Source organism: Galeopterus variegatus, unplaced genomic scaffold, assembly GCF_000696425.1.
Source record: "Galeopterus variegatus unplaced genomic scaffold, G_variegatus-3.0.2 Scaffold160, whole genome shotgun sequence".
Lineage (NCBI taxonomy): Eukaryota > Metazoa > Chordata > Mammalia > Dermoptera > Cynocephalidae > Galeopterus > Galeopterus variegatus.
Genome location: NW_007726271.1, coordinates 571,907 through 595,672, shown reverse-complemented (window position 1 = coordinate 595,672; position 23,766 = coordinate 571,907). Strand labels below are relative to the sequence as shown.

Here is a 23,766-nt window from a genome sequence, read left to right as displayed (position 1 = left end):
CCTATGGCATATGACTTCTCTACACATGTTAAGTAAGGCATAGAATTAGGTGGCAGTCAAGCAAATTACGAAAGATAAACTTGAATGTCATGAGAAGGCTGGGTATAGTGGTAGGGCAGGTAAATGTCATTCACATATCTTAGAGGATTGGAGACCATTTAAGGTATTTCATTTATAACTTTTATGTACCATACTTGCTTTCAGAAATATTGTCAGGCTAATACAGCTTTTACTATTTAAAAAAAATTTTTTTTTAAATTTTTCACACAGGAGGCTGGGATGAAAAATAATTTTTTTTTAATTCATGCATTAAGAGACCTTGAATATCTTTCCTGAAGCTTAAGAGTGAGATATATATAAGAGCAAAGCATATATCCCAATGTTTACTGTATTTTTTTTCCTCAGAATTCTTTTTTTTAATTAAAATTATTAATTTTACCTGTATGACCCTTACTATAAACCAGGTACTGCTCTTCATGTTTTATATATATATATTAATGCATTTAATCCTTATAATAACCAAATGAGATAGGAACTTTTATTATCTCCACTTAACAGATAAGAAAACTAAGGTACAAAGAGAATAAGTAACTCGCTCAAAATCATAGTGCTAATAAGTGGTTGAGCCAGAATTCAAGGAGTCTAGCTTCAGAGACTTACGAGATTGATGAGATTTACTCCAATGATTAGCCATTTGTCTCTCTTGAAACCTGGCGAACCCACGGTTGGGGGTGGGGGAACTAAATGATTTATCTCAGTCATGGATTGTAACTCTCAGAGAACTGCATAAATGCAGAACACTGAAGATAAGGACAGGTCTACTCAGAGTTTTTATTCCATTTCTTTTTATAGACTGTGTATGTAAAGGTCTATTTTTAGCTGTTTGGGAACTAAATTATATTAAATATTAATTTGTTTCTATCTGAGTGAAGAGAGAGTATATTCATAGATTACCCTAATATTTGTTTTTTTCCTTTGCAGGCAAAAATAGTTCTTGATGTTATTGTCACCATGTTCAGTGAATATTGTGAGAATCAGTTTACGTAAGTTCATTCAGCACTTTATTAGTGGCTTGCTGTTCTGAAGGCAAGGCACTAAGGCCTGTGCTAAATACACAGATGAAAAATGTGGTTCCTATAACTAAAATATATAGTCTGATATTTAGGGAGATAATATATATGCATAAATAATACATAAAGTAAAAAGTGATAGGTACTTTAAAAAGTTTCATTAATATTCAGGCTGTTTGTAAGGGCAAGTTACTGCCAGCTGAGGCAATCTGGGAAAGCCTCATGGAGGCATTGAAATTTAAGCTGTGTTTAGGGATCATTGGATTTGAGATGTAACGATGGAGGAATGGCAAAAGGAACAGCTAAACAAAGGTAGAGAAGCATATATAGGAGCAAAGCATGTATCCCATATATGTCAGTAAGATTACTGTACTCATTCCAAAGCATGTTTTTAATTTAAAAAATTGTTTAACAAACCTCTATAGCCCCTACTATGTACTAGAATTATCATTTAGTATAGAGTGTTCATTATAATTTAAAATAAATATGTAAGTGTAGAAAGCTCAGAAATTATATGAGCAATATCAGTTTTGTTTTTTGTTTTAATTGATTTGCAGTTCAGTGGTTATATCAGTTAGCTTTGGTTGTATAACAAACTACCCTGGTAAAGACTGGAATGTGCATATCAATATTGGCAAGGATTTCATACAGGATGTATGCTTTGCCATGCTGGGAAATAAACTTTTCAAGTGGGCACTGCCTAAAGGGATGTGGGAGCCACAGGAGATGGAATGGTAGAGTCATATTGCATATGGGAAGATGAATCCAAATGGCAGTGTTGGAATGTAGTAGATTGAATATGTTGTTTTGTTTTTTTATTTTTATTTTTGGAAGTTGCACAGTATAGGGATCGAACCCTGGACATCAGCACCATGCTCTAACTAACTGAGCTAACCACCCAACCCCTAGATTGAATATGTTGAAGCCGTAGTTATAGACCAAATGAAAGATTTGTTAACCATACACATTTCTATAATTTGTGGCCCATTTTTTTCCTTAAGTATTTTATTTCTGGCTTTTTTTTAGGGTTGAAGCAGCTGATGTAGTTTTTCCTAATGGGAAATCATATACCTTCCCAGTAAGTATTTAAGAAATGACTTGATGATGACAATACTACTATTAATGATGGCTATAGAGTGCCTGTGTTCTCCCTTTCTGTCTATCCATCCATCCATTCATCCACCTATATGATATGCACCAGGCACTATACTATATGCATTACATGGATTCAGTCCTCACAATAATCCTGTGAGGGTGGGTGCTATTATTATGCCTTTTCCAAATGGAGATCCTGAGACCTTGAGATGTTAAATAGCTTGCTTATTACTGTTCAGTGGTAGAGCTAAGATTTAAGTTCAGGCAGTCTGACTTCAGCTGTCCACACTACATTATATGACCATAATAACTGATTTATTTTCTTAGTAACTAGTTAACTCAGTAGTTTATAGTCTCACCTTTTTTACAATTACTCAGCCCTCCAAACCTAATTATTGTGTTCATACTCGAATTAACAGTTGCTGAAGGCCATCACTGTAACTGAGAAACAATTCCAAATGTATTAATAAGACTAATTTAATAGTAAGCATATTTATTGTCAGGACATGGGATCTTGATGAAAAATCTAAACCGGTATTATTCTTAAGTTACTGGGCTTCCCCCGCCCCATCACATATGACTTGATATAAAGATGGCCATTCTCAAAACATGATAGTATCACAATCTTCTAGTTGTGTTTCTGATTTAGTGAGAACATTGTTTGATGAACTAATTTTTCCTTTGTTTTTTTTTTTTTTCAATATTCCCCTGTTATTTATGAAGTGAATCAAAGCCTAAAATAGTTTCTACTATTTAAATAACTTTTAAAGTAGACAAAACTTGCCAAGATCAAAACCTCCCCCTTCCTGAAAACATTAGAGTTTAGTATTATATTTTATAAAGTCAAAATAGATGTGTAATTGTAGAAAGCATGACTGAAATTATATGAGTAGTATCAGTTTTTTTAAAGTTTTTTATGAGTAGATTTGTATTTTAGGAGTTGGTATCAGTTGTGTGTAACAAACTTCCCCAAGCCTTAGTGGCTTAAAACAACAACTATTCATTTATCTGATGATTCTCTTGTTCAATTGGGTAGTCCTCCTGATTTGAGCTTGTTTAGCTAATCTGCTGCTGGGTTTGTTCATATGCGTAGTCAGCTGGCTGAATGATCTGGGACGGCTTCATTTATATGTCTGCTTATTGGCATTGTAGTCAACAGGTCAAGTATCCTTCATCATCCAGCAGGCTAGCTTGGGCTTTTTTCCACAGGAGTGGTTGGTTGCAGGGTTTCCAGTAGCAAGAGAGTAAGCCCAGTGCTCAAGTGCTTTGTAAGCATGGTATCCTGTTGGCCAAACCCAGTCACTTGGCTAGATTTGGGGGAGAAATAGATGCCAGCTCCTAGTGGGAGGATCTACAGTGTCACATTGTAAGGCCATGAATGCTGAGAGGGGAGGAATTTGTGACCTTTTATTTTTACTTATTTATTTTTTTTCACAGTTTACAAAGGTAGTAGTTAGGATTTGCCAGAGATAGCTTTTTAGTTTGTTTTAAAATAATGTCCGATTTGTGAAAAGTTTCTTTTCAATATGAAGAATTGTCAAGTGTTAATAAAAGTGAATATGTACTTTTGGGAAGAAAAGGAGAGCTATATTTTAAATTTGGTTCACTTTTCTCCTCATGCATCTTCTTAAAATCATTTATTTGTATTATAGAGCAATTTCATAAATTTGAAATGGTGGGCTTTCTGAAAAGGAGTGCTACACAGGTATTTTGACATTTGTTAATTTATTTCCTCCTAAACTTAGATTAGAACAGCTCTTCTCAGATTGTCCTCCCAGAAGGGAAGGATACTCTAGAGAAACTGATTTTTCTCACATGAAATAACATATAAATTGCATATTTTCCCACTTTGAAAATTCTTTTCTATTCTTTTGTTATTTGATGTAAAAGAATAAAACTTTCGAATAAGAGAAGTAGAGGAGATAAGTGGTAGGTAGTGAGAGAGACTAATGGTTAATGGTGTAAGCTCTGGAATTAGGCTGTTGTTTATTAATTCACTACTTTGTTCATTAGTTACTTCATGAATGCAGGCATTTACTCATTAAGTATATACTGAATGCTTGTTATCTGTTAAGCATTTTTCTAAGCTCTGAGAATATAGCAACATTCGGGCTCAGCAGCTTTCCATTGTTGTGACCTAGGACTATTTATCCATCTAAAACTCAAATTCCTTATCTGTAAAATGAGAATACTAATAGTATTTGTTGTGAGGATTAAGTAAGATTATTTTAAAAGTGCATCTTGTATAACACATAGTAATTGCTCTGTAAAGGTTTGTCGTTCTATTGCAATCATCAGCATCTAGGCCAGTGCCTCCCAAACTCTACTGTGCATTCACATCACCTGGGGATCCTGACAACCTGCAGATTGAGCTTCAGTAGATCTGGTGTCACTGCCGCCAGATGTAAAGTCCTAAAGTCTGCCCTTCTCATAAGCACTCTGGTGATGCTGATGCTTCTGCTCTGAGGACTGTATTTTGAGTAGCAAGGCTCTAGCTCATTACCCTTACTTGAATCAAAACAGGTTTTTAAATTTATGGCCTTTTTGCTAGTGGCAGTTATACTTTTGAGAGTAATTTAGTGATCAGGAATATTCATAAGTATGTTTTTCAGAGGTGTGAAAAGCCTGGATTTTATGTGTGTTTGTTCTTGCCTAATGTGGTAGAGTTATCTACCATTTGAAAGTAATACCAGTTCATGAGATACTCCCACCGCTACTGTGTCCTGGAGCAGATTGATAGCCAAGACTTGGGGCATCACTGCATTTCCCCACCTGGGAAATGGTGTGAAAGGAATATCTTCATAACACTCTTAGATTTAGTGGGATGGGTAGCACATTGTGACAATGACCTGTTCTTTACTGGTCAAACACACCTGCTTGCATAAGACTGAAAATCCTTAGCAGGATTTAGAGACATCTTAGGAATGATATAACACAGCATTGTTTTACTGTAAGGAATGGAGATTGACCATCTAAAAGAGAAAAATGTTTGGCATTTTATATTATTTCCAAGAAGTGCATATTGTCTAGCAAGTAAAATGTTCATAATTGAATCTAATGTAGCAAATTTGTTCGTCTATAAAAATGTTTTGAAACATCAATTTTATTTTCAGTCTGTGCCATTAATGACAATTTCTTGGGAAGATAGTAAAACTGTAACAACAACTAATTGAATTAGAAAGAGTCTGAAGCTTTATCTGATGGGGAATGATTTAAGCTTTTCAAACTCTTTTTCTCTTTAAGGAACTGGCTTACCGAAAGGAGATAGTGAGAGCTGATCTAATTAACAAAAAAGTTGGAATCAGGTATGCTGTAAAAACTTCATTTATTTATTTACTGTTGGAGAAAATTCAAGAATGAAGTACACACAAGACTATTTGTTTTCCTGAAAGAATGCTAAGAGAGGGTTTTGCTATCCTTCAGAGTAAGTTAAGGAGTGATAGAGCATCAGGTAGGATGTCTGGTGCCTAATGGGTTTAAAATATGCTACTTTTCAGGTAGTGGCATATTTTAAAACAAAATGTAAACATGTTTTAAATAATCCAGTGAAGTTTATGTTTGTACATTCCTATTTCAGAGAAACTCCAGAAAACCTTGCCAAGCTTCTGACCAGGATGTATTTAAAGTCAGAAGTCATAGGCGATGGGAATCAGATTGAGATTGAAATCCCTCCAACCAGAGCTGACATTATCCATGCATGTGATATTGTAGAAGATGCAGCTATTGCTTATGGATATAACAACATTCAGATGACTCTCCCGAAAACATACACCATAGCTAATCAAGTAAGAGTGCACCCTTAAATAAACACTCCTTATTGTTAGAAACTGATTATTGAATGCCAGGAAGGCTTTGAGAAAAACAGAACATAGGAATTAAGCAGTATTTGGACATTCTGTGCTATGAGAGGTATTTGCTATGGAGAGGATACAAAACAGATGCTCAAGTGATTAGAGTAAGTTGAAAACCTGTGATGAGTAGTTCCTTGAAGAAAGACAGGTTTCAAGTTTGGCACCCTTGTCATATCTTTAACTGGGAGATTCATTTTCTCAGCTTGGGCCCCAAGGCAGAAGCTATGTGTGGTAGAGGTGGAAGTTGCAGGGGCTGTACAACTGTAGGAGTAGAGGTGGGGTGAGACAGTGGGGAGGGTATGGTTGGAGCTGGGGGAAAGGTGGTATTAGCATTATGTTAGTAAGGGGTAGAAGGGTGATTTCCTGTTAATGACATGTTCTGTATAAATCTTTTTTTAAGAAAAAATAAGTAAACTTTATTGAGATGAAATAAAGTGAATACTTTTTTCCCTGTCAGTTTCCTCTTAATAAGCTCACTGAACTTCTCAGACATGACCTGGCAGCTGCTGGATTCACTGAAGCACTTACCTTTGCTCTGGTATGTCTTACATGCTTTTTCTGCTCAGCTGATTGTTTACGTTGAATCTCTGAGTTATTTCTTCTATGATTCCTTATATTGATTTATAAAATCTAGATTGCTAAAATTTCCAGATTCTTTGTTACTTGGGATTGTACAATTTTGGGTTTCATATAAGTGTTGCGGGTTCACAAAGAATTTCATAACCAAATTTATTAAGTTAGAATATTTGGTCTTAATTTGGTCATGGGTGTGCCCCCTAGATGCCGCCCTGTTTAAGGGCTTATGAACTGTTCCACATTAAACTTATTTCTTTGTCTTTGAACATGGTCGCAAACATTTGCTTTGAGTTGAAAAGCTGACATAAAAGGCCTAAATCAGGAAATGAATTTTATTACAAAATCAGAAGGAAATCTCCCTCCCCGACTAGATTGACCATTTGAAAGAATAAAATGTGTATGCAATTTGTAGGTCTTTTTAAAATTCTTCTGGGGCATTTCTGTGGTGCCTACAGTATAGTTCTTGAGTGTTCAAGTGAGCTTCAGTTTAACAATCTATGGGGGGAAGAAAAGCTACTTCTTTTTCTCCCCTCCCCAACTCAACCCTTGTCCTGAAATTCTCAGTCTTTTTGGACCTTTTAAGGGACCTTTCAGATCTAGCTCAACACTTCCATTTTTCTGATTCAGCAGTCATTCGTTTAACAAAATTTGTTGAGCATCAGTTGTATGCCAGGCACTGTACTCATGAGGAAGCCCAAGGTGAGTGAGAGAGGATAAGTACTTAAATTTTACACAGACAGCAGGAGAACCGTGACTAGAATCCTGGCCTTTGGACTCCTAGGACAGTGCTTTTCCATTGTTACATACTGCGTACACTAGGTTTGTAGTACCGTTTCATTCATATATATATATATACATGGACATTTACAGTCATGAACATCCATGGTTTCATGTAAAATGAAGTCCAAAAAATAACATTAAGAAATGTATTTTTATTTTTTTCAATATGTAAGTGGCATAGGGATACATTTTCATTTTAAAGGATTCAAACTTTACAGAACCATGTAGAGTAAGCCATGACAGTTCCCTTTTCCACTTCTAATTTTACTTTCCTCCTCAGAAACAACTGTTGAAACTTATGCATGTATTTTTCTCTGCCCTGTTATATTAGTAGCGCATTTTGATTTTGTAACTTTGTGGCCCTGTGCATCTTTGGAGGAGTACATAGGCTGACTCCTGACTAGTGGCTGCTCTGCAGGGAGTGTTTGTCTTGTGCAGGGCTTTATGCACATGCTTCCTTCCATTTCCCCTCTGCATAGCTTTGTGAAATAGATGTTCCTATTTTCCACAGCAGTTAATTTTAGTAACTTGTCCTACTCCACATAGCCAGTCAGCTGTGGACCAGGGATTCCAGCCCAGGATTGTCTGCATCCAAAGCCTGTGACTGAACGGTCACACTAGGAATGTTAGAAACAGTCTGTTCAGCTGTCCAAAGTCACTTTAACATATTCATTGCTTATCAATGGTGTGTAAAGGAGTGAAGTGCTAGAAAGTTTCAGATTTGTAATAACAGTTTTCCTGCAGGGATTTCAACATGAAAGGTATTTATAAAGTTATGCACTTTATAAGCTATAAGCGAACCTAAACATTACTGAGCAAAGATGGTCTATATTGTTACATCCAGTTTTGCACAAGAATAACAGCCTTTCTTTTTTCAAACCTTGTCTTGACCTCCCGAGTATAATTAATTCACTTCTCATCTTTATGGTTTTGCTGTATCTGCATCTAGTTGTAATATTTTCTTTTAAATTGGCTCACTTTTAAAACCACCTCCTTCAGCCTTGTTATAAGAATAATAACCGTAAAATTTATGGGCTTTATTTACTTGTTATAATTTTTCTAACACATTAAAATAAACACATAAACATTAACATTTTAAAAATATTCCTTCCTGTGTAGTAGCCATTGCCACTTTGGGATAGCTTCATCACTATCCCTTTTTGTCCCTCGTCATGATAAAGTGCAAGGCCACTCAGATACTTTGCTGCATTGCCATGTGTCTGTGGAGCCTTTTTTTTTTATACAGATAGTACTAGTTCTGTTTGAGAGTGGACTGCATCACGTAAATTACATTTTCAAGTAATTGATCACATTATATCTAAATCCGGTCTTCCATGCTGGGGGAAAATGCTTATTTCCAGTGTGCCTGTTCCATTCTCACCTCTGCAGCCAGAGCAGGTCAGGGAGCTCTGTTTGGATGTGGCTTCCGGCTCTTTCCTAAGATAGCATAGCAAGAATTGCTTGAACCGGCACTGGCATAAAATAATTTTTTTTACCATTTCAGTTATTCTACACCACTCCTTTTTTCTAAGTGAAATACAGAGCAACTAATCCCTGAAGACCATTTTATAGAACAGTACATTGAACAGTAATGTCTAACATTGTAATGGAATCTGCTGATACATCAGTATTCATGTTAAATTTTAAATTCTTTTTCAAAGAGTTAGCATTAACATATGTAATAATTATTTATCCTTAGTAACAATTTGTTAATTATGATTATTGCTGATACTTTTTGAGTACTTTGTGTCAGGCACTGTACTTGCCTTATCTCATTATCTCATTTATTACTACACTTGATATATTTAATAGTTAGTGACTTTTATTTTCATAACTTCTGCCTAAAAATCCTGATTTTTAAAGGTGACAGCATCTTTCCTTCTCTTGGTGAGTTCCTAGAAATTTATTTGTTATTAGGAGCTTCATCAAACATGTACACAGAAGTTAAATGATAGAGTAGAAAGAACATTGGGCAGAGTGCAGGTCACCTGAATTCTGCTCTCAGTCCTACCATTTTGCCACAACTCAGTTCGGATTTAGCAAGGGTTACAATGGTAGGCAAAACAGAAAGCTGTGGGAATACCAAGGAGGGAGAGAGAATTTCTGACTGAAGTCATTGGTAATATTTTTATCAAAGAGGTGGAAGAGAGGTCATTTAAGTAGAGCTTTGAGGAATGGCAGCATGTGGGGCTGGGAGGGCATTTCAGGTGAAGGCAGGGAAAAGTGTAACGGTTAGAGAATGGGTAGGGAATCATAGAAGATTAAAATGGAAAGATAAATGGGAGGCTAGCTTAGGAAGTGCCCAAGTACAGGTAATAACCATCTCCACATGAAAAATTTACTTTAGCTTCATATCATGGCTAGTATTCATCATAAGAGAACTATTAATGTTAAATTGCATCTGCTGTAGCCCTGAAATTGATGTATGGTTCTTCTTAGCTTATTCTTTTTGTTTGGGTTTTTTTTTTCTTACAGCTGGCCAGTACAGGGATCAAACCCAGGAACTTGGTGTTATCAGTACCCTGAGCTTATTCTTAACTTACTGATTTATGTAGAGAATATACATTGCTATTAGGCCATCAGAAGTTGACCTAAAGTATTAAATACTTTTTATATTAAATTTAGTCATTGCTTTTCCATAGTAATATACTTTGTATGTCCTTCTTAGTGCTCCAAAGAAGATATTGCTGATAAACTTGGTTTGGATATCTCTGCAACAAAGGCAGTCCACATAAGTAATCCTAAAACAGCTGAATTCCAGGTAAGAACTTTTTTTTTTTTTTTTTTTTGTCCTTTTTGAGACCGGCCGCACCGTGCTCAGCCAGTGAGCGCTGTGAGCGCACAGGTCATCACTATATAGGATCCAAACCCGCGGCAGGAGCGCTGCTGCCTCCCAGCGCCGCACTCTCCCGAGTGCGCCACGGGCTCGGGCCCCCAGGTAAGAATTTTAAGTGGGTAAGAATTTGGGTAAAAACTAAGAGACAGTACATAAGTTAGGAAAAGTCTCTTTGTTATTATGTCTCAGATGGTGAAATCTGAGAGCTTTTTTATAATCTCTTCTTGCCTAAGTTTATAGTTGGGTCTTACATGCTTTTCTGACAAGCATTCTTACAACTTTCTTCTATAATTTTTCCTTGATTAACTTTATAGCTGGTTCTTATTTGCTTTGTGCCATCTGGCTCAGTCTCTTTTGTCTGAATCTTCCATTTCATAATAGACTTTTTAATACTGTTTTCAGGTTTCATCTCTTTCCCATTCATTTGTTGAAATTAGCCATTTCATTAGTTCTTAACTGTGCTGCCTGTGTCTTTCATTGTACTAGTCTGTTTATTGGCAGTTTCATGTAGAGTTTAGAAATACTTAAATGAAAATGACACTACTTTAATAGTTCTGTTAAATGATTTATGTTATAGATTTGGGTATTAACTATAAAAACAGGGTATTTCAAGGTTATAATATCTTTGCTTATTAATAACTTTAAATAGTCCCATCTATTTTATACTAATAAGCTCTTGTTCTATTTGTCCTGCATATGCAATTCTATGTGTTTTTAACCCCACTTTAGAGAAAATCATGTCTTCTTCTAGAATCAAGGGAAATCTTAGAACTGGAAGGATATGTTTCTAAGAAAGTTAATACTATTATTAATAATGTTTGAACTCTCTGATTTGAGGTGGTTTCTTTGGACTTTGTTTTTTCACTTCTATAAAAGTGGGGGGCTGAATTAGTTCTAAAATAATTCTAAAAGTTCTAAAAATGTTTAACCTAAATTTAAAAATTCTAAATTTTATCTATAGAACCTACCTAATAATGTGGTAGATTAGAGATAGACTAAAGAACTAATTGATAATAATATTGCTGTGGGTCAGATATGTCCCCTAAAAGTTCATGTGTTGGAAACTTGATCCCCACTGTCATAGCATTAAGAGGTAGGGAAATCCTATGGGAAAGGTGAGGCCTCTGAGAGGTGATTAGATCATGACAACTGTACCCTTCTGAATGGACTAATGAATTATCATGGGTGTGGACTGGTGGCTTTATCAGGAGCACATAAAAGAGCTCTTGCCATTCTCACCATGTGATGCTCTGTGTTGTCATGGGGCCCTGTATAGAGTTCTCACCCAGAAAAAGGCCCTCACCAGATCCTGCCTGTGGACCATGAACTGTAATAGCCTCTAAAACTGTGAGAAATAATTTAATTTCTTTACAGATTACCCAATTTCAGGTATTCTGTCATAAGCAACAGAAATGAATTAATACAAATATGCATCAAGTACATGAATTCTTTATATTTAGTGTCAGAACTTGGAAGAATCCTTATACAAGATACTGGTTTGGAAAGATTGTGATAATGAATTGTCATATTTTGTTTTCTGAGGTTTTGCTTCTCTAGTGCTTTTAAAGATGCTCATGGTATTCTTTTTAATCAAAGATACTCAAATTCATTTGCATAGAGTGATTTTTCAGTAAATCTTAATGGATTTTTATTTGTTTATTCCAAATTTACCTTTTTTCCCCCCCAGTTTCATTTATTGAAGCTTGATAGATTTCTTAAGATGGGATAATTGTTCTGTCTTTCAGGGTTTACATCCTGTCTTATCTATTTTATATAAATGGAAGGAAAACAAATCAGAAACAGATATTAAACATCACTATAAATAGCTGTGGCTTAGCACACTTAAGGATCAATATTTCTGCATAAAATATGTTAGAGATGAAGGAGAGTATCCACTTTTAGACTTGACAGATTCTATGTTTTACCCCTGCTTTACTAGTAGATATGTCCTGCCATTACTAATGTGGCTCAAAGGTATATATTTATGGTTAAATTAAATGTAAATTTGTTCATGGACTTGTAACTCAGTTTATTGTTTAAGCCCATTCTTTCCCCTGCATAATTCCTAACTTTGGGTCCTTTTCTCATTATAGATATGTTAGAGAGTAGATGAGATAAGAAAAATATTATTTAGCTAAAATAGTAAAATTGTATTATAATTATTGTAAACAAAGTAACGGAATATTATCACATCTTCCCCTCAAATTAACAGTAATATTTCTGAATATCTTCAAATATGTAGTCGTTGTTTGTTTTCCCAATTGTCTAGATTTATTTTTTTATAGTTTGAGTTGGGGTTCAAATGAGGTTCATACATCAAAGTTGATTGATGTGTTTCTTAAATCTCTTTTAATCTACAAGTTGCCCATCCATGCGCCCCCCCCCCCTCTCTTTTTCAGTTTGTTTATTGAAGAGAGCAGGTCACTTGTTCTATAGAATTCCCACATTTAGGATTTTCCTGAATACATTGCAGTGGTCACCTATTTTTCCATTAAACTGGTAGTTAGATCTAAAAGCTTGATCAGATTCAGGTTTAATTTTTTGCGCTGCTGTAAGGTTTTTAAATAAGCAAATAAGGCTTATCTTTATAAATTGGAAAAGTTAAGAAATGTTTTCTATAAAAGTAGCTTATTTATATTCCAAAAGTTAAACTTCCTTTTAACTTTTAACATTGTTTTGTTTCTGAGAATGGTTGGGCACTTTCCCTCCAAATGGGAAAGTGAACAATATGTAAGAAAGCACCAAGTTGAAGGTTAACAGCAGCTTGCTGATAGAGTGAATGTGATAGGAAAGATATATTTTTTTTCCTTCAACACACAATCTAGCAAGTCTGTTTAGGGGCTTACGGGTACTTGTACAGGATCTAAAAGGGCTGCTGTTTTAGCTAGAGTGTTCAATGCAAACCTCTGTAGGAGAGGACATTTGAGCAGACACATGAAGGAAGTAAGATAGCCACATGTGAATCTAGAGAAAGAATGCACAAGGCAGAGCAAGTGTGAAGGCCCCAGCATCCAACATGGCTGGAGGGGGAGCAGTAGGGGTTGAGGTTAGAGAGGGAGTCATGGCCAGATAATAGAGGGCCCCATGTAAGGCATGGATTTTATTCAAAATTTGATGGAAACCCGTTGGAGATTTCTGAGCAGGGCAATTACATGATCTGACTTAGGTCTAAAGGACCACTCTGTATGGACAATAGACCATAAGGTGGCAAGAGTGGAAGCATAGAAGCCAGACCTTGCAATTGTCTGGGCAAAAGATAACGGTGCTTGGAGTGTGATTGCAGAACACAGACTTTCGGATGTCATACCACTGCTCATAAAACCCTTCTGGTACCGTGATGTGTTGGAAACTAACACATCTCATAGAGCTTAAAGTGAGAAATTTATTTCCCAGAAAAAAGCAGGGAAGTTTTGCTTTTTTAAGAGCTGGAATGTGCATTTCTTATGTTAGGAAGAATGAAATAACTGTACATATTTTACTATTTGCTTTAATTAATGAAAAGCTGAGGATTATAGTCACAGCCTGCCCATAGCAGCTGTATAACTTTTTAGTGCCTGCATATTTGTGTTCCGTTTTTCTCATTGTCCTAGTATTTTAATTGCATTTACATTTTCCCTGGTCCTGATTTTTAAACTTTTGATTAACTCATATTTAATCCACTTAAATATTTCTATTTCTTGTAATGTGCTTCAATTATTTTTGAAATGAGGCAAGATATGAAAATTTACGTATTTGAAATCTTGAAAGCCAACTTTAATTTTAAAAATGATAATGAATAAATAACCAATCTTTAGATAAGAGCAATCATATTTGTTATAATATTTGTTCCTCACTTATTTTTTAATCATTTATGAATCTTCATTTCATAAACTTGGCAGCTAGAATATTTCTAGTTCTTTTTAGTTCAATTACAATGTCTTGGAACTGGAAATTTAAAATGATTTGGACATTTTAGGCATTGCATTTTCCAGAAGTGTCTTCCTGTGAAGCCGTGGAGTCTTTTGGCTTAGTCTTTAAAGACCAAATATATATTGTCTGGTTCCTATTTGGTCAGTGCAGTTTCATGTCTTTTCCTGTAGGTGGCACGCACAACCCTTCTTCCTGGTCTCCTAAAGACCTTAGCAGCAAATCGGAAGATGCCCCTTCCTCTGAAACTGTTTGAAATTTCTGACATTGTAATAAAAGATTCTAGCAGAGGTAAGAATGACTCACCTTTGATTTGTATACTTAAAGCACTTTTTATTATGTAAATTTCAATTACATATATAAATAGAGAAAATGTAAATCTAGACATTGTATCATTTCACCAGCACTTTAGTAACCCATCATCATCACACTTTATTATCATCAAATATCTACTTAATGTTTAAATTTTACCAGTTGTTTCATAAATTTACTTTTTATGATTGAGTTATTTGAATCAGAATCCAAGCAAGGTCCAGATATTTGGTTGCTATGTCTCTCATTTCTTCTAATGGAAAACACATTATAACAAATAATAATATTTTTGAAGAGCCCTCTTAAAACCCCAACTTGAAAAGCACTATGGAACGTTTCTTTTTCTTATATCATGTGATTTTTATGCGTATCATTTTAACGTACTTGATATCTTCTCGTTCTGGTTTAGCAGTGACTGTCCACCATCACTGTTGTACTGATGATTGTGAATGTGTTTTACCAGTTTTTGTCCCTTTTGAGTATGGTCTGGACTTGTTACTACAGCAGGTTGCTTGGTCCAACACTTGGAATGTGGTGGTTATTTAATAAATACGTATATTTAGTAAGTACCTAAACCTGATTGCCAAGGAAGTCTGTCTCATTCAAACTCTGTGTCTCCAGTCTCAGATATAAGTCCAGCTGGCTGTTTCGACCTGTATGTGTGGTAATCCCTTGGTGAGCAGTGCCTCATCTGACTCAATTGCTGTCAGTGTTCGCTTGATTCCCTGGATCTAGCAGATCAAGTCCAGGCAGTGTTTATTCAGTGATTCTTACTCCAGACTCTACAGAATTCACAGTGTGTTCTTTTGAATCAGTTAGCAAAAGCAATGACTTTTCCTCAATTTATCCTGAAGAGGATAATAGGCATCACTCTTAATTACCAAAAGCAAACGCTGTGGATCGACCTGTCTTAGGAAATAGATATTGTAGAGGTATAACCACTGTGATTGTCATATGTGGACTGTCCATAGCAAACATTTCAGCCAAGGCTGGATTCCATCTGTTTGCTAGTATTGTCCCATTTAACATATTGGAAAATTAAGATAGAAAATAATTTATCCAGGGCTGCATAAAATATTGGAGCTAGGACCAGAATTTAGGTCTCAGTGCACATAAAGTTCATTTTTAATATCAGTCTATGTAAAATTTTCTTTGGGAGGTAAACCTGTAGTAGAAACCAGAAAACATTTTTAGTCCCAGCTGCAAATAGTTTTGAGCGTTCTTGTGCCTCAAATCCTCCATTGGTAAAGGTAGCTGAGAATGTGTTATAATTCCAATGTCAAATTTCTTTGTTAACTTTGACTTGTTTCCTTTCATCTTAGTTCTTTGAGTTTTATATTGTTTTGTTCCTGGGTGATCTGTTCATATTTATAAATATAGGATTAAGTTAGTTATACTTGGTTTCCTTAAAAGTTTTGTAATGCTGTTTCAGCAATAGGCCTCTTTTCTAATTGCCAGGTCTTCTAAGGGCTGTGTAGGGCATGCTCATAGCAGGCAGCTCAGTCTGGAGGTTGAGGATGAGGAGCAAGCTGGGGTCCCACAGTTGCCTCAAGTAAAGTTTTGCTGTGGGCATGGAGCACTTTACTGTATTACAATCCTGGGCAGAGGTACATTTGCTGTTTTTTAATCTGTGTTTGTTGGAAAGGCCCATATATGGACCCTATTCTGCTTCTCATTCTGGCCTCAAGACCTGTGCTTGGAGATAACTCCCCTATTGAGAGTTGGTTTTTTTGTTTGTTTGTTTGTTTTGAGAGAGAGAGTTGTCCTTAAGTGCTAGTGCTATGGGCCATCTTTTAACAAATCACCCAGGTGATTGATTACCCCAGCAACCTAGTCCATATACTTAACTTAAAGATTTGCATTTCTGCTGCACTTTGTTTCATCAGAAGGAATAATTCTCATCTCTGTAGATAACCTTTTTTATACCTGTTTTTAGTTGTAATTATTCTGTTCTCTTTCCCCATTGATTCATTTCCATCTGATACTACTTTTGCCTGTTGTCTTATACTATTATGATTTATTCTTTTTCTTTAAAATTTTCTGTCCTATCAATGGGATTTGAGAAATGAAGGCAGGTAAATGTACTTGGTAAGTCTACCATCTTGAAAACATAGGTTTGCTTTAGTTTATTTGGAGTACGTGTTTTGTTTAGGTAGGCCTGGATTTTATTTCATAACAAAAGAAGCTTTTCTGATGGAGTATTCTAAATATGTACTTGTGGATTCCCTACGTGTCATCTGGTATACATAGAGGCCTATATAGGAGAGGCAGCACAGCACCACAATTCTGTAGAGAGACTCTGCAGCTAGAGTGCTTGGGTCTGAGTCATGCTTCTGCCATTTACCAGCTGCTTAATTTTGGACAGTTGATTTAATCTCTCCATGGCTCAGTTTTCTCATCAGTCCAATGGGGATAATGTTAGCACTTATTTCATTAGATTTGTTTTAAGGATTAAGTGGAATTGCATTTTGAAAAGTTCCAGCCAAATAATAAGCACTGTTAGGTGTTCGCTTTTATTGTTAGGTTATTAGCAGTCCCTGACACCAGATACCTAGCATCCTGGTATGTGGGAATTTTCTACCAGAATGACTTGAAAGCTTTAGCTGGCCATTAAAGGGTTAATGTTGCCTTGCTAAGGCTCTTGGGGCCAATTTTTATCCTAACCTTTGACTTAATTGATTTTTCTTCTGTTGTGCCCTATTTTTTTTAGGGTAAGAAAACCAAAACGTACTGATGTGGGAATTTACTTAAGAAAACAGGAATGTTGCTTTTTTGAGTAATTCATCTTTTCAATGAATGGACATGTGTGTTTTTACTGTCTCTCAAACCAGTAGCCATTTCTGTGTTGGATTAACATTAACATTATTTCCTCCTAAAGAATGAAGCTTTTTTGAAGGAAAAAAGTCTAAACCATCAAAAGTGAAAGGATAGAGGAATTTTTCGTTAATATGAAAATTTCCCAAATTTTCATTAGTGCAAGCAGTATCCAAACTGCTGGTTCAAAGGGGTGGGATGCTCAGTGAGAATGGATCAGCCAGTCTCATTCAACACATTGGTAGGAAAGTATCTCCCAGTTCCTTTTCTTTGCTAGGGACTGCTTGGCATATAAGAGCTACCAGTCTTGAGGGAGACAGACCTGTTAGCAGATTCTTACAGGTTATATTAAGAGAGAATGTACAAGGTGCCCTGGTAGCACAGAGAAGGGATGGCAACTGCCATTAACTTGCTTTGTAATGTTAAGGAAAAACCCAACATTCCCAGCTTCACATCAATTGTGGGTGGGCAAGCATATCTTCCAAAATGGAAATGAAAATGGAATCTATAATGGATTTCAGTATGACTCCTACAGATTTTTTCTGACCTGTATTCATGAAGGACTATTAGCCTATTTTTCACAGTTGACCTGATGGGACAGTTTGTTATTCTAATGTGGACTTTTTAACTGACCATCCATGTTGTGCGAGGCTGTCAGTCTGCCAGTTTAGAGACTAAGTCAGGCGTACTTCTCAAGTATTAAGACTTGCACCCTAAATCAGACATATTCAGGTTCCTTGAGGCTGAGCCAACCAGTGCATTTATTGAATCTCAAGATCCAAAGCTGCTGTAACATTTTTAAAAATTAGTCATGACTCAAGGGACTAAGCTGATTTATCCCTTTTGTTGGGCAGAGTGGCATGTGTTTTTGGACCGAGAAGTTGAATGCAAACTCTGCCTGCCATAGGGTAAATATTTTAGCTTTCTAACAGGGAAGTCAGCAGAGGCAGCACTGAAGCTGCCTTATCAGGCTGCTGGGTAAGTTATTGGTTGGTTTCAGTCATTAATACTTTTGTTTTTTCTGTTCAATGTCAAGAATAGCTAAACTATAAACAAAATAATAAAAAATATTGCTTCAGGGGAATTCTTCATCTTTACTCCCAGAAAAGCAAGTATATTTTGCGAAGTCCAAAATTCCAGTGTTTTCTTAAATGTAGATTGAATTCTGCAATCACAGTTTATTCCTTGATGGTCACTGAAGCTGCCAGTAAGCCTAGAATCTCACAGAAATGGCAGGAGAAAACACATCACTGGATTGAGTGACTTTAAGTTTAAAAAAGGACAAGAGCCTAAGAAAGAATAGTTTGGCTTTATAAAGTACATAGCGTAATTTAGATTTAGCAGGAGACAATCTTCTGGTTGTCAGCCTAATATATCTGTCTGTGGAGAATGTTGGTAATCAAATTGCCATGCACTTTGGTTTCAATTAATGGAGTTAAAAAATTCTGGATTTCAACAATTATTGTAGTAGATGGAATTGGTTAAAGGCCCTTGACCACTCAGAGGGCACCAGTTAACCTCACTTACTTCATGAAGCACACTTACTCCAAGCCTTTACTTCTTCCTTAGACTATTCATACTTTCTCCAAATTATTGTTGCAGTCCTGGTTCAAGCTGTATTTCCTCTGTCCCCCAAATCACTGCCTAAATAGTTTCTAAAATTTCAGATTACAATGATCTACTTCTCCTTACCCTGCCTAGTTTGGATGTGAAAATCCAGATTTTTTTTTAACTTTAATTGCAATATTTATTTAAGATTTTTGTTCCTTTTTCCTCCCTTGACCACTATGGCTGCCAGTAAGGACATAACTAATTCATTATTCTTTTATGATTCGGTTTGTTCTTTTAATTTGAAGTTGTTTTATACCATATAAGTATGTCATTGTTCATGTATCTGTCATATATTGTAAGCTACTAAAATGCAGGGGCCAGATCTTTATAGTTTTTTTGTATAACTCTATGCTTAATAAAGAGCTCAGTAAAAGTGTTTTCATTTTGGGCTTCTGAAATACTTCAGTTTGGAGAAATTGTTCATTAATTCTGGAGCTCTCAAGTAAAGGAAGATTATCTAGCATCAACATGTGGAATGTGGTTTTCTGAAGAGAGCTTATGTCATCAGTCTGGATTAATTTAATTTCACTATTTCATATTTTTGGCATGTAGAATTTCCAATTAATAATTCAAAAAATATGGATATAAGGAGCATTGACATTAACAATTTTTGAAGTAGCATCATTCGCATATGTGATGGCATCTTAACTGTGTAAATACATCATTTTTAATATAGAAAGTTATTTTAGTATGTATAGTTCCACATAGTTAAGGTTTGCTAATGTGAGTATAATGTGCTCTGTCATGCATTGAATAGTGTATTTTTTTAATAGATAAAAATCCATTCCAGGTTCATGTTAACTAAATAAAAGCCAACCCAAAAGGATGTAACTTTTTTCTTCATGCATTGAGAAGGTCATAGATTTTTCCTCAATTTGTTTCTTAGCTTTCAGCATGATTTAAAAAAGAAAAATCTGTACTTTGGTGCTATAATATAGAAGTATTTTAAGGAAAATTGTGCTTAAGTTTTATTATGTTTGTATAATAAAATTGAAAATATATTTGTAATGCCTTTAATTGCTCCATGAATCTATATTTTTAATTTAAGAATAATTCTATTCTTTTTCTATTTAAAAAAAGAAATCCAACTTCTCCCTAATTCTGCTCTTGAAATTTGTCAGACCTTTTCTGTTCATGTGTAACCATGTTTTACATTTCTTTATATAGCCATAGATACCGATAAACACTTTAGTTTACACAAATGGGATTGTACTTTACCCATTCTTTTCTGCACCTTGTTTTTTCCTATGATCACATTCTATCCACTTCATTTCTTTTCTTTTTTTCTTTTTTGCAGCTGGCTGGTACAGGGATTGAACTTTATACTTAGGTGCTATCAGCACCATGCTCTAACCACCATGCTTTAACCACCTGAGCTAACTGGCCAGGTCTCCCACTTTTTTTTAATGGCCGTATAATATTTGATCATATGGATGCACTATAATTTATTTACCTGGACTGTTATGATGAGTATTTAGATTGTTACCAGATTTTTGTTAAAATATGTCTGTTGCATTGAATATTCTGGTACAAATATGTATTTTTTAGAAATAGAATTGGTCAATTCATAAGTATACACATTTCTTTTTTTTTTTTTTGTCTTTTTTGTGACCAGTAAGGGGATCGCAACCCTTAGTGTGGTGTCGCCCGCACCGCGCTCAGCCAGTGAGCACAACGGCCAGTCCTATATAGGATCTGAACCCGCGGCAGGAGCATCGCTGCGCTCTCAGCGTCACTGCACTCCCAGCACCACACTCTCCTGAGTGCACCACGGGGCCGGCCCAGTATACACATTTCAGTGTTTGATAACTTATCAAATTCTCTTCCAAAAAAGATTTTCTTTTACAAATTTATAGTCCTACCCAAAGTATAAAGGTTCCTGTTTCCCCACATTACGTATGGTTTTTGAAGGTGCTGATGTCTTCACAGGATTTTTGTAGCTTTTGTGAATCATTTAGGCCTGCACTGAAATTCTTCAGGTGATAAGTAAAATTTGCAGTATAAGTTGAATCTTGTGGGTACCAGTATTAAATAAATTTATTGGATGAAATTGACTTAAAAATCAAGGTGATTTGTTTTATTTTCTGAGCTTGGCCAGACTGTTAATCTCAAGCTCTACACTAGCCCCTAGTCTCCCTAAGTAGGCTTTCTCCCAGCATCTTTATTTGGGTTTGTAGGTGAATGTGTGAATAGGAGTGGGAAGGTTCTCTTGAAGTCTCTGCCCTTTTCCAGTCTATGCCATATATGATAACATAACTGAAAACCCCTAATTTGCTTTTAATCATCAGTACTTTGGTGAAAAAAGAACTACACCAAGCAAGAGCCTATTCTAAAAATTTGACTTGTATGCAGTTGTCATCTACTAGGGGACATCATGTACCATTCCTTTTTCTTTTCTCTTAGGAAGAAAATTATTTGACATGTTCTTTCAGCTTACAGAATTGTAGCTAGCCGCCCCTCCTTTGGGTGGTTTAAATCAGCCCTCTCCAGGCAGTACTTTGAAGTCTGTGAAATACATGGATAATTTAAGCTGACATACTTGGCAGGCCCATTTAAAAAGCAGAATTGTTTGATGGCATGACACAAGAGGTCTGTTAACCAAGTTATGAAGAACTGAGGCATTTCCAACAAACCCTAGCTTTGGCATGAAATTTAAATAGTTCTTATTTTGTGGTGTGCAGTCAGTGAACTTCCTGTGATGTAATATAGTCTCTCAGTGCAAAATACTAGGAAATGGGAATTTTACTATACCTAGCAGTTTCTCCAAGGAGGAATGGGTGGAAATGAGTACGTGGTTATTTTCTCCTTTAATCAAATTCAGCTACAATAGAGGGAATATTTTAGCAAGATATGAGGAAGCAAGTCTAGAAGGAGCAATAGCCCTTGGGAAATGTGAAAAACCAGCTAATCAGTGGTGGAGTTAGGAGGGGGCGTCTAAATTATGAGGTTAATCTAATCATTATGGTGAGTTTAATACACAGCCCTAAAAGTCAGTGGCCTGTCTTAAAAGTACCACAGAATTAAATCTAAAAATATATACTTCATTAGTGTATGTGTATGCTGTAAATATTCTAAAACCTCTTTTGAATGAAGTAGGTATAATTTTTTTAAAGTTCTGCATTTTTTGCTATTTCATTATTCTGATCACCCAAATCACTTAATTTGCTTTTTAAAATTCTAAGTCTTTACTCCAGATGTTGCTACTCTTACTGGAAAGGTAAGTTTTACATAATTTGGAGGTCAGGAAAGAAGTATTCCAAGGCAAAGGTTACCAAAATAGAGCTTCTAGCTTATGTTGCTAAGCTCTCCGAGTGGTGGCATTACTGTTGCACTGTTTGCTCACAGCAAAAATGGAACTACAAAGTAGTTTCAATATGTGCCTGTGTGTTAAAGTGGAAGCATGTGATACCAACAAATGGGTACCACATGGCACAGATACCCAGAAGCAAGTCAGTAGTATGAAAAGGATAATTTAGTTTTATTTCATTTCATTTTTTTCCCCTAGGCGGAGAGAGGGAGAAAGTCAGAGAAAGTGAGTTTGTGTTCCTGCAGTAGAATCAGGCTCCCCATTTTAGTTTTTGCATGTGGTTGGTTTAGTGGGGTTTTATGCCTCCCTGACTTTAATATTGATCTTTATTCTTACACCTTGGATTATAGCTTTTAGATAACAAAATTTTTTTCCTTGTAAGTGGGAATGATGGAGAGTGACAGCAGTATGGTACTTGCTTTCTTACTTCAGCTGGCTCTTGTGCTGACTTAACAGTTTGACCCACTGTCTGCTCCTGGCCTTGTTTAATAGTTATTTGTGTGTGCTTATCTCCTTTTTGCAGGCTTTAGTCATTTATTCAGGAAATAATTATTGACGGTTTAATCAGTGCAAGTCCCATACTGGCTTTGACCTCTCCCATCTAGGGATATCTAGAGTAGAGTGCCTAGAACAGTATGTACTAAGAAATGTGAAATAGCAAGAATAGTTACTTCTCTATGTCTGTTCAGTCAGAAGTTCAACTCAGAATATACTGTTGATGGTTAGAAACTTCACTGACTTTTAAAAATAATTTATTCCAGTTGCTTAAATGGAATTCTTAAATATCATGAAAACTTTTGAAAATTAAAACATCTGCTTATATCAGAAACATTCGAAGAATGCTCATCTATGACGATATTAAGTAGGTATTTAGCTATATGTAAGTTTGCCCTTATACTTAGGTTGTTTGTTTTCTTCCATCTATATCCTTTAGGGTATACTGTATAGTAGAAAGAGCATGGGTATTAGAGTCATACAATCAAAGGTTTTGTAACTTATTAGCTACGTAATTAATTACGATTAGTTCCAGCAAGTTAGTTTGACTTTGGGCAAGTTACTTAATCGTTCTGAACTTTTGTTACTCTGTCTGTTTTATATGGGTAATAATACCTACCTTGCATGGTTGTCTTGAAAATTAAATAAGATTATAGATAGGCTGACAGTTGCTAAATACCTGGCACATAGTAGCTTATCAGTTAATGTTAGTTTCCCTTTTACCCATTTATGTGCTCACTTTGATATTACTTTAGTAATAGAGTACAGTGTCTCAAAATAGTCATGTTTTATTTGAATATCTGAAAGATACAAGGCATCCTATATTTTATGTGAACTATGGCTAATAGCTATTACCTATGAGCATAAATTAGTGGGAGAGCTTTTACTCAATATATATGAATATGAATAGCTTTCTATTCTCATTTTATTCCCTCAGACAGATATTAGTTTGTTCTTTCTCTTTTACTAATTTGAAAAGAAAAATGAGGCCAGCCTTCATTCAGTGTTCGTGTTAGAGCAGTGGTCTGTACGATTTATTAAAGGGCCACAAGAGTATATACCTATCATAAAGTTAAGTAATCACTATTAACTTTGAGTCTTCCTTTATATGCT

The 23,766-nt window shown here is 35.6% G+C and overlaps 1 protein-coding gene across 1 annotated transcript in view; it reads left to right on the top strand.

Moving 5' to 3' along the window:
• Positions 1–23,766, top strand: part of FARSB (phenylalanyl-tRNA synthetase, beta subunit) — a 75,699-nt gene that overhangs the window by 29,165 nt on the left and 22,768 nt on the right. The window contains exons 9-15 of the mRNA XM_008593614.1: positions 982–1,043; positions 2,097–2,148; positions 5,409–5,470; positions 5,743–5,950; positions 6,474–6,554; positions 10,041–10,133; positions 14,288–14,405. Coding sequence (XP_008591836.1) covers positions 982–1,043; positions 2,097–2,148; positions 5,409–5,470; positions 5,743–5,950; positions 6,474–6,554; positions 10,041–10,133; positions 14,288–14,405 — 676 coding nt within the window. The remainder of the gene's footprint in view (positions 1–981; positions 1,044–2,096; positions 2,149–5,408; positions 5,471–5,742; positions 5,951–6,473; positions 6,555–10,040; positions 10,134–14,287; positions 14,406–23,766) is intronic.